The sequence below is a fragment of the Podarcis erhardii genome (assembly GCF_964252035.2).
Source record: "Podarcis erhardii genome assembly, chromosome: 4".
Lineage (NCBI taxonomy): Eukaryota > Metazoa > Chordata > Lepidosauria > Squamata > Lacertidae > Podarcis > Podarcis erhardii.
In genome coordinates, this window is record NC_138508.1 from 55,928,005 (window position 1) to 55,942,625 (window position 14,621).

The following is a 14,621-nucleotide window of genomic DNA, read 5'->3' on the forward strand; positions in this document are numbered from 1 at the left end:
CATTCACTTGTTAAAAGCTGCAGCGACTGCTGGCTGGGGTGGGGCAAGTCCAGTAGAATTTCTTCTGACTGTCAGTGAGGGAGCCACAAATGGAGAGCCACCACCAAGAAGGCCCTGCCGCAGGCCATTACCAATCAGGCAGCAGCCCAGCTGATCTTGGGACCCGAGATGGTTGATATTGGGGGAGTTGCTTCTTCAGGTTGGGAGTGCTTGAAGGAGGTTCAGAAATGTATCAAACATATCAGAAAAAGTTAAAAATTAAAATACCCTTCCAAATCTCTGAGGCAAATCTAGAACTTTGGGACAGCCTATTTCACCTCAGATCCAAATTGCCTTGTATTCTGAATAGCCTGAATAGCTCCAAAGTAGGGCCGTTCACTTTAGGTTAGTGCTTCATCTGGGGTTTTTACATACTCCTACTATTTTGGCATACTGTTGAGACTAGCTTTTAATCTGAATATAGTTGTTGTTGTTGTTCTCCTATTGGTGGCTATGTTAGTGCTTTCTTTATTCTGCTCCCGGATTTATTGTATTTGAATTGGTTATGATTGTGTTTTTATTAAAGCTGCTTTGGGGACCCTTTTTAGGGCCACAAATCAATTGTAATTGTTTTTGTAAACAAGTGGTTGTTTTTTAAAAAAATGAAAGGTAATGTGTATATCAGAGAACAATATTCCAGGGCTAGCAGCCTGAGTCTTCTGAAAGGCGAATGTCTCCTATTTCGCTCTACATTTTACTGATTTACTTCTGGAAATCACATCAAAAACCATAATGCCCAAGACATCCTGGAACCATTAAGAGTGGCAAAATATAGCTCTCTTTCTCAACACTCAGTGTTTCCCAATGTTTAATTCTCATGTCTTGTAAATAACAAAGGAAATGCCACACACAAGAGATCAAAAAGAAACAGCGGTGCCAGCAATCAGCTGGGAACCATCGATATTCTGGGCTATCGACTCTGTCCATGGTTATTACCAGACCTGCACATTAAGCTAGACCTGCTGTGTATTTGCCTCACAATCAACCTGCCATTTCCCTAAAAGGAAGGAATATCCAGCCATTTCTCTTTCTCTTTTTAAAAAGGATAATATCAAGATTTATTCAAAGCTTTTTACACTTGTTTATTTGGGCAATAAGGTCATGAAGGGACTTTGATCAAGTTTCTTCAAAGATTAACTGACATCCTCTGAAAGTACATCAGTTTCTTTTCAATCAGGTATTTGCTCAGCTCCTGACAGGGTGTTGAATTCATTAGAATTATACGGTCTCCTGGTCTTCGCTGTAGGTTTCCTTAAGACATGCTGCTGAAATCACAAAGTCTCCTCTCAGATTCCTTCCCTCCCTCTGGCTTCCTCATTCAGGTAATTCCAACTCAGAAAAGGCTCTTTCTAACTTGTTTTTGACTGACAGCAAGTACGAGGGGACGTTGGGTGGGAGTGTGGAGGGGAAGGAGGGGTTTCAAAAGCACGCACAGATACATTACCTGAGGGACACACTCCTTCAAGGAAGGGCCATCCAGCTTGACATGAGAGTAACTTCAAGAAAGGAATCTGAACTTTGCTCTTTTACAGGTAAGAGGAAATTATAAGGAGGAATGCATAGTTCCTTAGCAATAGCTGAACAACATTGCACAGAAATGCAAAGCTGATGATTAAGACTTGTCCTGATTATTTCTTTTTTTTTAAATCCCTTTTAAAGTTACTCAAACTATCTGGGAAGCCAAGCTTGCTGAGTGCTGATGAAATTCTGTCTGGGGAAAGAAAAATAAAGGTATGTAGTCTTGATGGGTTATCCTGATGATCTGAGGTGCTACAGGGTGGTGACGGTGATAAATCCCTCAACTTTACTTTGCCAGTCCTTTTCTTGAGCCATTGGGGTTTTTGTTTTGTTTTTAAAAAGAGTTTCCAAATGCTTATTCTGCTCAAAGACCCTGGTGTTGTTTTTCTGTTCACTTTTCCTTTTGTTTTTTTTTTTAAATCATCTTTAATTGCTGTATTTCTTAACTCGATCAGAACTCTTTAAAGTCTCTATTAACTATGTGCATAAGAAGGTATTCCACAAGAGTTTTTGTACTAATTATAAGGAGGCATAAAATAAACAACACTTGCATGAAGAATATGACAGTCTTATTTCCAATCGTATGAAAAGTGAGATAGAATTGCACAGCCCACCATTAATTTGCGGCAACTTAGTCATATATCCCCTTTTAGAACGTACGCCTTAAAACAGATTTATAGCGAAATTTATATTTTCCACATTGTGCTAATTCCAGAAAACAACAGATCTAGATGTTTAATGCGAAACGGGAAGATGTATGCTATTTTTAACTTCAACGGGTTAACCTTTTTCTCTTTGATTTATTGATATAAATTGTGCCCTTTTGCTGTTCAAATCATGATGCCTTTACTTTCAATATCTTGAAATATTCATGTTTTAAGCCATCAATCTTAAACAGAGGAATGAACATTAAACAATACCATAATAAATAAATGCCTTAGTTCGCAACTAGATAAACATCTTAGTGCACAGCTTACTTTCAATTCCCGTTCATTTATATGGCAGAATTAAGTACATGATTACATTTCTCCCATTACAAATAGTGGGGTATAGAGCTTTTGATTTTGCTAGGTTTGTTCAATAGCATTTTGTGATTTCTGATATACCTTCAAAAGTGAGAAAAGCTCACTAAACAATGTTAATTTGTAAGTTTCTTTAAAAAAAACCTGTAAATAAAAATGCTATGACCAGGCATCCATTTGTATGCTGAAGTTCATGCAAGGCCTAGAGAAAGAAACAGTAGTCATTGGCCTGAATTCTTTAACTATATAGATATTGTTTTGTCTGAGATATATCTATGTAACTGAAAATTTGTGTGCATGAAGTGTTGATCCCAAACATTTAGCACATCCTGATGGATCTGGGGAAAATGTAATAAGATTCATCCTAGACATAACACAGAATATGTCAGAATACTAAGGTTAAGAATTCTAGACTAAACTACTTTAGATTGTTGCAGGTGAGAGGCAAAATTTTTGACTACTCCCTGCACTTTAAAAATTGCCTAAACCAGCACATTATGAAGTTTTAATGCTGTAGGAAATTTAATACATGTAGGAAATCATTTATGTAGAGCAATCAAATTCATGACACATAGATGTACACCCCCACTGAATTCTGAAAAGGTACGGTCCAAAATTCTACCACCTAAGTTGACCACTTCATTCTGTGCATGTCACTTTTCAGTCAAAGGCTCTCTGAGGCAGCTTACAACACAATCTAACAAAATTGTACAAATCACGCCAAGCAACCTTGTTCCTTTAACTAGTGGCAGTGTCCAAAATGCGCTTCCCTCGCAGGACCTCAGGGTGAAGGGGCTGGGGAGGAGTAAGAAATCAAATTAATAACAGTAATTTCCGTAGTAATTTGTAAAAGGGCTCTTGATGACAAAAAAAATTCAGAAAACCCCCCAAAATTGTTCAAGAACCATTGAGGTAGGTGCACCACAAATTGTCTGTGGCCAACCCAGAATTACGTTACTTCTAACAAGTACACAAGACACACATCCAAAGACTGTACACATTTTTAGATTTGGCTTGGACAGACCTAAATGTGTCCAAGGTTCAGGTTTTGTATCTGATCCTGGTTAAAACAGGTTAAAGCAGATCTTTTAAACTTGTTCAGTCAAGTAAAGAAACAAGTCAATGTGGCAATCATAAACTCAGGGACTCCAAACTTCTTTTTTGTTTGTCCTGATTTTATAGATAGCGCTGTTTCTTCCACTTTTATTGCCTCAGATATCTTTAGCTAACACAGACAGCCGGCAGCCTCTGGTAAGAAAGAGAGAGCTAAACCTTGAAGTACCAGACGGTGCTGAGGTGTTGAGCCAAAAACAACAGAAATTAACTATTCTACATACTGCCCTGAGACTGTGTGTTTCAAATCATTTTTGGCTTTTTTAAAAAGCCACCTAAGTAAAATATTGGCGTTTTTATATTATTTCTCCTTTCTCTCTTGCCCCAAAGTATTTTTGTCTGTCTCTCTATATGCAGAAATGAGACACAGAAATATACCAGATACAAGTTTCTGTATTAAAGAGTTAAAATCAAAGTTTGCCATCTCACAGAACCCATTAAATGTCAAGTGCTTGAAGGCTGCTGCCCTGCTGTTCTGTTTCTAACCTACTGGAAAGAAGGAACACTCATGAATGAGTTACTACAGACTCAAGCAGCACTTTACTATTTTGTTTCTACAGCATGGGAGACACTGAGGAATGGCCAGGAAGGGAGAATAATAAGGGGGAAATTCCTGCTCTTGCTGTATCATTGAGAATGGGGCTGGGGCAAACATTCATCAAACCAGTGGTAGCCAATGTTGGTGCCCTGTAGGTGTTGTTGACCCTAACGTCAATCAGCAGAGCCCGTGGTCAAGGTGGGCATTGGAGTCCAGCAACAATCTGGAGGGTACCACATTGGCCACCCCTGCCTTAAATCCTCCAGCACAGCAACTTGGGGGGGGGATTTGCTTTTTCCTGATTTCTGTGTGAGAATGGGTGAAACATTGGGGTTGGGTGCACATCCCATAAACCTAGGGACTCCCTGCTCCAGGATCCTATAAGCTATTATATGGAACTGTCCCTTTCATGAGAAAGGCTGTCTTTCAGTAGAAAAGAATATACTTTGTTGTCAAAAGGTCCCAGGTGCAACCTTTGGCAAATCAAAGCAGGACTGGGAAGGACCCCTGCCTCAAACTGTTGCCACTCAGTGTAGACCATGGGTAGGCAAACTAAGGCCCAGGGGTCGGATTTGGCCCAATCGTCTTCAAAATCCATCCCGCGGACGGTCCGGGAATCAGCGTGTTTTTACATGAGTAGAATGTGTGCTATTATTTAAAATGCATCTCTGGGTTATTTGTGGGGCATAGGAATTTGTTCATTTTTTCTTCAAAATATAGTCCTGCTCCCCACAAGGTCTGAGGGACAGTGGACCGACCCCCTGCTGAAAAAGTTTGCTGACCCCTGGATACTGAGCTAGATGGACTGAGAGTCTGACTTGGCATAAGACTGCTTCCTCTGTCACAGCTTGTGGGAGGAAGGTTAATTTGTGCTGGAGAAAGTGCTTTCCACTTCAGTCTCCATTAACCATTCACAGAGGACCCTTTAAAGTGAAGAAGGGGGCAGACAACCCCTAAGAGTTTAGAGGATTGCAGGGAGATGAGGACTGGAGTTGGAGATGTGTGCCACTCATCTTTCATCCTTTCATCCATTTCCTTCTTCTGTTAGATCATAGCTACACCACCCAGGTTCAGGGTTGGGAAAGAATTAGGCTCTGCCCTGACCGTATTGAAACTTTTCTGTTGAACAACTCAGATTTGAAGAGCTAAGCTCCTTACCTAGTCCCAAACCAGAGTGGTAAAGCATGGGGAGGGAGAAATGATTTGTACATCTCCAACCATAACTTCTTCCCACTTCAGGATGCTGTAATCTCTGAAGGCCTCTGCACCCTTTGCAGTTCCAAGAGTCCTTTGGAAGGTTTCTTTGAATGGGTGGAAGCACTATTATCCCATTACCTACCCAAAATGAGTGATTGAAGGTGACAGACCCCCTCAGGCTTAAAGGATCCTGGAGGAGGCAGAATTGGGACAGGGCTGCATGGTTATAGCATGCAACTCCTGGCCCCTGTTTTACTCCCCCCAATAAGGACAAGCAGGCTGCTTGCTTCCTTTCATCCTGTTAGCCTAAGTGAGGGCTTGCACCTGTCGTCTGCCTTCACACTGCCAGAACTCCATGGCCCAGCCACATCCTTTAGTCTTCCCATTTGGGGTTTCTTTCTATGATATTTTCCTGCTTACTCTGATGGACACCAAGGGGATTTAAATTTGGCTGGATTCTGCCCATGCATCATACTTGTAGGCATGCCCTATTAGACAAACACATGGGACAGCAAAAGGTCACATCCACACCATACTTTTAAAGCACATGTAAGGCACATAGCTCTCACCAAATAATTCTGCGAAGTGTAGCTATGTCACAAAGGTACAATTCCCAGCACCCTGAACCCCCAGGATTCTTTGGGGAAGCCATGTGCTGTAAATGTATGGTGTGGACAGTCAGAAATCCTATGCTGCCCAATCAAGAACCACATACAGTGTGTGAGAACAACAACAGTGTGGTACTGTAGTTATCAAATTCATCTTATGTACAGTGGTACCTTGGGTTACATACGCTTCAGGTTACATTTGCTTCAGGTTACAGACTCCGCTAACCCAGAAATAGTACCTCGGGTTAAGAACTTTGCTTCAGGATGAGAACAGAAATCGTGCTCCGGCGGCGCGGCAGCAGCAGGAGGCCCCATTAGCTAAAGTGGTGCTTCAGGTTAAGAACAGTTTCAGGTTAAGAACGGACCTCCAGAATGAATTAAGTACTTAACCCGAGGTACCACTGTATTTGAATTTAGGTTTAGAAATCATTTGTAGAATCTTAATGGCCATTCCTTGTATGCTTATTTTCCACAACTGCACTGCCATATCAGTGTTTATGTTCTGTTCCCACCAGTCTCAACTCAGCTGATATCCATCATCAGCCTTAGTACATAACTGAAGTATTTGGCAAAGGCTAATATTTGTTGTTCTGTTGCAACAGGTGACTTGGAAAACACCATAGTAAGTTCCCACCTTCCTTTAGTCCTGGAAAAGTCAATGAAACACACAGTTATGTGTTCCGATTGTCACATTACCATTGCCTGGATCTGATTATAGAAATCTGCTCAGCGACAGTGAACAGTCCTACATTATTTAGCACAATCGTTTCAGGATTCAACGTTTGACGTTCTCAAGATTGTTGAACTTTTGAGCAGAGACAGGACTGTAAAAGAACAGTAATAAAGATAAGATAGCATGAAATGTAAATAAACAAGCACCACACCACCTCATTTTGCTGAAGTTATGTGCAATTGATAATGCAGAGGTTTTCATCTGTCTTCTTTTGAAATGTAGCATTGCAAAACTTTCCATAACAAAGGATAGTCAGCTACCACCTAATCCCCAAATAATGTTTCTAAAAGCATTCTGAAGGTTCTTTGATGCGCATTCCATGGAAGGGATTTTGGCTGTGCTGGACTCCATTGTTTTCTCTAATTTTTAGATGTTGCTCACATGCTTCAGGACAGTTAAGCATGCATTTAACTCTGCAATAATTGGAACCAAGCCCTTCACTGACACACAACCACAGGCAAGGGTGATTTGAATTGTATCTGCAGCATAGAATGGGGGGGCGGTCTCTGCTGTTATAGAGACGCCACCCCTCCTTCCCATTACATTAATCAGAGCTAAGCTGAACTAGATGGGCACAGTTTGAACTAAAACAACAGCAGGAACACTTAGTTGGCATTGCTGCCTTGTTTTGGGCTCTGGAGGACAAAGTGGAGCAAGAAAAGTGAAGAAGATGCCACATATTATCACAGAAGGCTAGCAAAACTTCCCTAGGGGAAGCCTTACATTTCTGAGATGTGCAGGAGCCTGCTGTCCCTGGCCCCAAATTGGTCAGCAGTCCTACCCAACACCAGATATGCAGGGGAGGGGGCACACTCTGTTATGCGGCTCAGAAGAGGGAATAAACATACTGACTCCATCTGCACATAGACTGGGAGGTCAAAGAGGTATTCCCGCCTCCTATGGCAACAATCTGCAGCTCTTTAGGAAGCAACACCGTACACAGAGTAGCAGTAGTATAACACAAAATAGAGCAAAAGGATGACTCAACTCTTCTTAGGATGTAGAATGAGACCTGGTGGAAGTAATTTTATTTGATGGCTCTGACAGCATTTGCTGCTATTTCCCTCTCCCCCATCCACCAGCCCCTGAAAAAGAAGCAGGAAGAGGCTGCTGGTTAGCTGGGCACACGTTTTGCTGAGTGTAAGTTGTTTTGCCTCTCACTCTCTGTCGGTTTTCCTCAGCCTTGTTTCTTTGATAGGCGTGCAGCCATGTGTGTGTCCCCTCTCTACCCTAAGCCATGATTTGTCCCCAACCTATTACTCTCCCTATAGCCTAACTGTCTTTTCTGGTATTCCTGCATTTGATTCTATGTTCTCTCTGTCCTGGAAAAAAATGCTACACCTGTCCTAATCTAAGTGAGAACTTCAAGGTCATCTATAAATATGCTCCATTTATCCCCTGGCACCTCCAGCCAGCTTTTTCTATTTGCTCTGAAGCATGTTTCCTGCTTTGAGTGGAAGTAAGACCTATTGAATTTAATGGGGCCTACAGCCAGATAGGACTGCAGCCTTATTTGCATTCCATCTCTCCCTCCAACCAAGAGCTGGTCAGCATTATGTGGCTATTGACCATGCTCAATCCTCATAGAGATGCCCTGCACCCAAATAAAGCTGTATTCCAGCAAACTTTGGGGTTCCCTATTGTGGGCTGATAACTCCCTCAAGTAGGTGTCATTTTAGCTACAGAAGGCCTCTGGACTTTGAAAATAGGGGGAAGTATGGGTTAGAGCAGTGCTAGAAGCCTCTGGGGCTATTTCTTTGTTATCTTACCCTGACATGCTGGCTGCATCTTCAAGAAGTGAGAAAGAGATTTAGGTAAGCTCACAATGCAAGCTAGCATCCAGCAGCAGGCAATGTCCATGCAGAGAAGGAAAAGCATCATTGTCAGTGAGCTGGTCACTCGTCAAGCATGCTGGTCTGGAAAGTCAAAGCCATTCAGGAGGTAAAGGGAGAGTTATCATCTGAAAACAGTGCCAGTATGTGGGCTCCTTCAACTCAGCTTCCACAAATTCATCCCTTGTCTCCTATGCTTCAAGCATAAGGAAAAGACAGCCAAACTCTCTGCCTCTCATGAAATGCTGAAATCTATTAACTTGCTTTTCATTAAAGAAAGGATGTGAAGCTGCAGCTGAAAGCTATCATTTCATTATAGAAAACTCAATAGTTTTCCCTGTTGAGCTTTGATGTTTTCACCTCCCTCATAAAACATCAATGAATTCAAGGGACTCATTGACATAGTATTGAACTGGAACAAAGAATCATTCTTCTTGTTTTATAATTCTTTTGAAACATGGTCACTCTCCTCTGCTTCTTTCTGGAAATCATACTCAATTTCAGTGATTCTTGTAGAACACAGTTTCACTTGCAGGCACCAGGCTACTTGCTCTGAGACGCTTTCATGTTTCACATTTGAAACAACAGGTAGGACCAAATTCCTCTGGAGCACTTTCCTTCCTTTCTCCAAGAATGTGCAGAAATGGAAAAAAGGGGGGCATTTTTTTTCCATTCGTTGCATAGAGAGCAAGAAAACTTGGCACATTCACCAGCCAAGTACTGGAATTTGGGTGGGTCTCGGAAAAAGCACAGACTTCAGTGGAAAACATATATGGGTGTGCGTGTGAAAAAGTATTTTAAACTATAAATTGACCACATACATAGATTGGTGAGAAAAATATATGTGTAAGAATAATCTAGAAACGGATCATGAAATTTTTGCTAGAAGACAAGCTGATTTTTTAAAAAGAGTTTTGTCCTAGGAAAGCACCATGGACATTTGTCAAGCTCAATTATATTAATGGATCTCCAAAGCTGTACTAATTCTTAGAAGGAGTGAGGAAAGCTATAGACTCCAGTTGAATGTGTAAAAAGAATTTCTTTTTGATTGGAAATGGGAATGGATGAATCAGTCTGTTTCTGGTCAGTGACACTTTTGGAAGTGTTCAGTCATAAGTCCATTCCTTCCCGTTTCTGCATTAAGCTGTACTGTTTTCTTTTCTTTTCTTTTCTTTTTAACCCCCCCCCCATCACATTTAAATAGATAAAAAAAAATTCTAAAAAAATACAATTCAACACACGTGTGTGTGTGTGTGTGTGTGTGTGTGCGTGTTACAAGATTTGGTTTGGACTGTGATTCACTGCTTTCAGAAGCAGCATCCATAAATATGTGCATGCATAAAAATACGCACATATTGTTCAGGTTCTTCCTTTGAAATGAATTGGCCAGTCAGTGTTTGCATGTGTTGTCTGTGAATTTGAGCACCTGCAGTTCTCTTGACTGAGGCAAGGCTGGTGTCAGAGATTGATGTATTTTTAGGCACCTGCTGGTATCCAGCGGTTTGAAGAGATGTCACACTGCAAAGACCCCATTAGCTTCTGCTCCTTCTCCTCACTGTTGCTGCTTTCTCCTTTGTTGTTCCAGAGAGGATGAACAAGTGCAGTAAGGAGGAGGAAGCAGCCACTGCTCACTAGCTCGCTAGTTTTCTCCTTGGCAAACAAGAAGGCAGCATTGGCAAGGAGAGCAACAGCAGGTGACAATGGCAGCAAGGAGGAGGTAGGCCTGCGTCGAAAGGGGCCTTGCCCAAAGGACCAAAGGCTTTCCCAAACCGAGAGCTGGCAATGAGCCGTGGTCATGAGTGATAGGAGCACCAGCCATAGATTTTGTGTAGGCCCCATGCTGAAGCTTTAACAATCTACCCCAAAGTTTATTTCAGCCAATTGTTAATCATTCCCTTTCCTTTGTGTACATAAACAGCAATTCATTCCATGGGTTTCTTTGTATTTAGCGTATGTGTTAAATGAATGCAAACATTTTCATATTTTTATGTGCTTAGCACAGGGGTGTGTTTAGCTTAGTGAACTGGGAAGGCTTCTCTTAAAAATACAAAGGGATTGAATGTCTCTCTTTCAATTAAAAGCCATGCCAAGGTACAACCCTGTTGTTTTTTTAAATGTAGAGTATTTATGCTTTGGGTGTGTTTCAAGATAAGTGTGTGAAGAGTAGGGATGTCAGAGAATTCAATAAATGGACACAGGGGCAGAAATGGCCCCAATTCGCATGTTCACCCAAGGTCAGGAATGGAAATCATGTAAGCAATCATGTAGCAGGATTCGCTATAACTGTTATTGATGTTTCCCTTCCACTGATATGCATTGAAATGAATTTCATAATTTATTATGTTAGTTTTGTCCACAGCAGTTAGAAATACAAAAAAAGGAAGGTTTTAGCAGAAGCCAAATTGTGGAGAGATGAAACAAGTGCTGATTGTGAGGAACACAGAATGGGACAGAAATCGCTGCCTCCATACCTCCATAGTGAGGAAAATATCTCCTATCTCCAAAATATTTCAGAAGGGCTTAGCTAGTGAACATATCACCCATGGTTCTTCTTTTTATTTTAGCCTCTGGGCAATATTCTCACAAGATTTCTTTCACAGAAGAGATGTGTGGTTTGCCCCACCACATTGTGTATGTGTGTGTGAATATATAGATTGACAGATGGATGTTGTCATTATTTTTAATGGCATTTGCTCAGCTCACATACTGGCATATTTAGATTATGGATTGGGAGTTGTTGCAAAACAAACCTGCTTCCACGAATGATTGGACTTTTTGCAATAAAGAAAGTGGTGGGTAAGTGTAGGCCAACACAATATATGCTTGATACAGCATTGTTTAATCTCTCCACAAACAAATCAGGATGGGTACACATTAAGCAGGTTATCTGGAAGCAACCTAGGAATAAAAAACCAACAAAGTATAAAGCCAAAATCCACAATATTCAAACAGACTTTGTTATGATATATGTATTTTTAAAAATGGAGAGGAGGCGCGCACTTCATATAACTGTGGCTACTTAGAAATGCCAAACACTATTTCTAAGGAGCACGTTGTACAGAGTCTACTTCTGAGTAAGCTTGCATTGAATTGTGCTGCAAGAAGAAGAAAAGAACGTTTGCAAAGTGGTGGGGCTTTGCTGCTTTTTAGTATTTAGGTGAACAGACCTCTGCATGAAAGTTGCAATTTGTGTGTGTGTGTCTGCTGGGGACAGCGGCAAGGATGCTCAGCTCCAAAGTTTTACTAATAATAAATAACATAAAAATGGAACTGGCATGGGGAGAGAGTGGTGTTGCTTAAATCAAAAGGTTGGAGGGCCTTGTAGGACAGCTAATGTCACCTGCTGCTTGCTGCAGGAAATCTGGAGTTATATCACCCCATAGAGATGACAGTCCAGCTTGAAGACCTTCAGAGGAAGACAATCCACCATTCCTCTAGGTAGTTGCTTTAACTGGAAAACTCCTCTTCTATCAGTAAGATGGCCAATGTGGCATCATTCGTGTCACAGGCAGTCGTTCAAGGTGACTGTGACACCTGCACAACCCTATGGCAATTTGCTTACTTTAAGGGCAAATGCCAACAGCTGCACATTTCCATGGTGAAATAAATAGCTCAAGATGAAAGGCCCCAGGATTGCAAGGAAACTGAGATACATGGTGATATACAGATTTGCAAGGATGATGCCATGTGTGGAATAATCCTGTGTTCTAGGAATCTCCTGGTTTGGAGAGCTATGGCTAGTGGTTAATTTCCGAAAGTGTGGCAAGGCTAATATACCACTCCATATATCATGGATGCCTTGCCACTCACCCCACCCTGAGGAGCTGCTGTGCTCAGAGGCAATGGCTCCAATCTGGATGAAGTTAATAATGCTCGTCTCACTGAAATTAGTGGTCAAATTATCTGTCGTAACCAACTGAAACCCAAGTGATGCCCGTGGGACTTAGTCATGGTTAACCTTCTCTGGACTGGGATCCATTTCATCAATTTTGTTTTGTGTATCTTGCCAGGGGATGCTCAGCCACTGATGACTTCTGGCTGAAATACAGACCTTGTTGTGGCCTTCACATAACACATAAAAATTCAAAACACTGTGGTCTGAAGGGTGAAATTCCTGGTGGGCCTGGACAACTCATTGTGCCTTAATTCCTCCAGCATAAAATATCTACTTCATGGGTTTGTTATGTAAGGGCAGCTAGTCTTGAGTTTGGAGACCAAGGGGAGAGTCCTATGACTAAGACTACTGGGGACTGGCTGACTGTGTAACGTAGAGAAAGTGATAGCTTTGAGATTATCAACAAAGCTATAAACACAGAAGGTTAAGCAGAGGAACAGCCATCCTGAGTTGGATATTAGGAACAACCATCCTGAGTTGGATATTAGCCACAGTAGAATGTAATGTTGGGGAACTAGTGGGGAATAGAAGTGGGAGGGTGTGGAATTGGATGGATTGAAACTGAAAGAGCTTGATCCTACCAACTAGTGCTGGCATATAAGTGTAGAATTAGACACAAGGGCAGGTGTGCACTAAAACACCATAGATTTTTAGGTCATTATAGCATTATAGATAATGGCTGCGTTCTTATGCACACTTACCTAGAAGTAAGCTCTGTTGTACACAGTGGCATTTACTTCTGGGTAAACATGCACTGGATTGTGCTGTAAGAGGATTGTCTTCATTAACCCCCCAGTTCAATTGTCACCTTAATAGCTAACTCCCCGGGTAGACCAGCCAAACTTCTGCCTCAGCTATCCTCTCCATCTGCAAAATGGGGATAATGATATTTTCTGATCTTTAAAGGTTGTTGTAACAATTACTAAAACTTTTGGGCATTGTGGATCCAGTGATATTGGTGTGTCCCCACGGATACTATATATAGTCTAGTCTGAAGTTGCAACTGAGATTGCAGCTGACAGGCAGTGCAGAAGAAAATAGATGCCTTTCTGATGTGCGTGAAATCTTGATGTGAAGACCAGTCTCAGGAATGAATGCACAGACTACTAAAACTGGTGTAAGAAGTGTCTAATGCAATTGTAATGCCTGCATTGCTGGGGGTTGGACTAGAAGACCCTTGGGGTCCCTTCCAACTCTCCTATTCTATGAATGAAAACCTGTGAGCTTAAGGGAGGGGAAGGGAAAGTGCCCCAGATTTAATGAAACAAAGCATTCCAGTGAATCTGCTTAGGTAGTTCTCCACAGTTCCATTTCACTACTGTATTTGCAGTACTCTTAATTTCATGTGTACAAAAAAGGCCCTCACTTTCCATTGACTTTTCTTTTATGGATGTTACTGCTATAGTGCAATTCAGAAGTAATCATAAACTTGTTATCGGAACTCATTATCAAAAAGCACTGCTTTATATGGCTCATATGTTTTGAAGTCAAAAACCAATTCAATGAACGTTAACTGCAGGATGTAAAATTGTGTGCTAAAGAGGGTAAAAGTTTTCCCTCCTATCTTTGCATGTGATATTTTTGAGCCCCTGCCATATGTCTGCATCCTTTTAAAACGCTGAAGCAGTGCTGATACAGAGAGAAACAAAGACTTAATAAAATTTGACACATACACATGAAAAGTAGCAGCCCACCAAAATTGTATCTGCTACAACTCAGGGTGGCCATTCTAAGGATGGTCCCCATCTGTCAATTTTCTTAGTCTTCTGGTCTTACCTTCCATTCACCACATTTCCAGGTCACGGTGTGAATTCTTTTTTTTTTTTAATTTTGTTGTTCTCATGAAAATTCACCAGCCTCTTAGTATGTGTTTTATACATTTTTGTCTAATACATACATTTTTTGGAAGCAATTTCCCCTCCTATAAAGCATTATAATGATATTTTCGCTAATATGAATTTTTATGCACATTCCCCTCTAGTTTGTAATTTTTTGGTTGATGAACTGCACCATAAAATGAGAAGGGCATATTTGGAAGTATAGCTGTATTTTGGCACACATATTGTTGCAGAAAGTGCAAATGAGGTGAGTTCACATTTAAATACAAAACAATACTGAATGTCTTT

General features: G+C 41.2%; 1 protein-coding gene across 7 annotated transcripts in view; it reads left to right on the forward strand.

The window, feature by feature from the left end:
* The window catches only part of KCNJ15 (potassium inwardly rectifying channel subfamily J member 15), a 32,968-nt gene that overhangs the window by 3,555 nt on the left and 14,792 nt on the right, over window positions 1-14,621 (forward strand). The window contains exons 1-4 of one of the 7 annotated variants that reach the window (XM_081859903.1): window positions 1,050-1,361; window positions 1,699-1,770; window positions 7,851-7,908; window positions 10,186-10,317. The exons of 1 other annotated variant lie outside the window; for it this stretch is intronic. In XM_081859903.1, the coding sequence (XP_081716029.1) occupies window positions 10,301-10,317 (17 nt within the window). In that variant the 5' untranslated portion in view covers window positions 1,050-1,361; window positions 1,699-1,770; window positions 7,851-7,908; window positions 10,186-10,300. Of the gene's footprint in view, window positions 1-1,049; window positions 1,362-1,451; window positions 1,572-1,698; window positions 1,771-7,850; window positions 7,909-10,185; window positions 10,318-14,621 lie in introns of those variants that run through there. 5 more of the 7 variants (XM_081859905.1, XM_081859904.1, XM_081859906.1 and 2 more) reach the window with 5 other exon arrangements.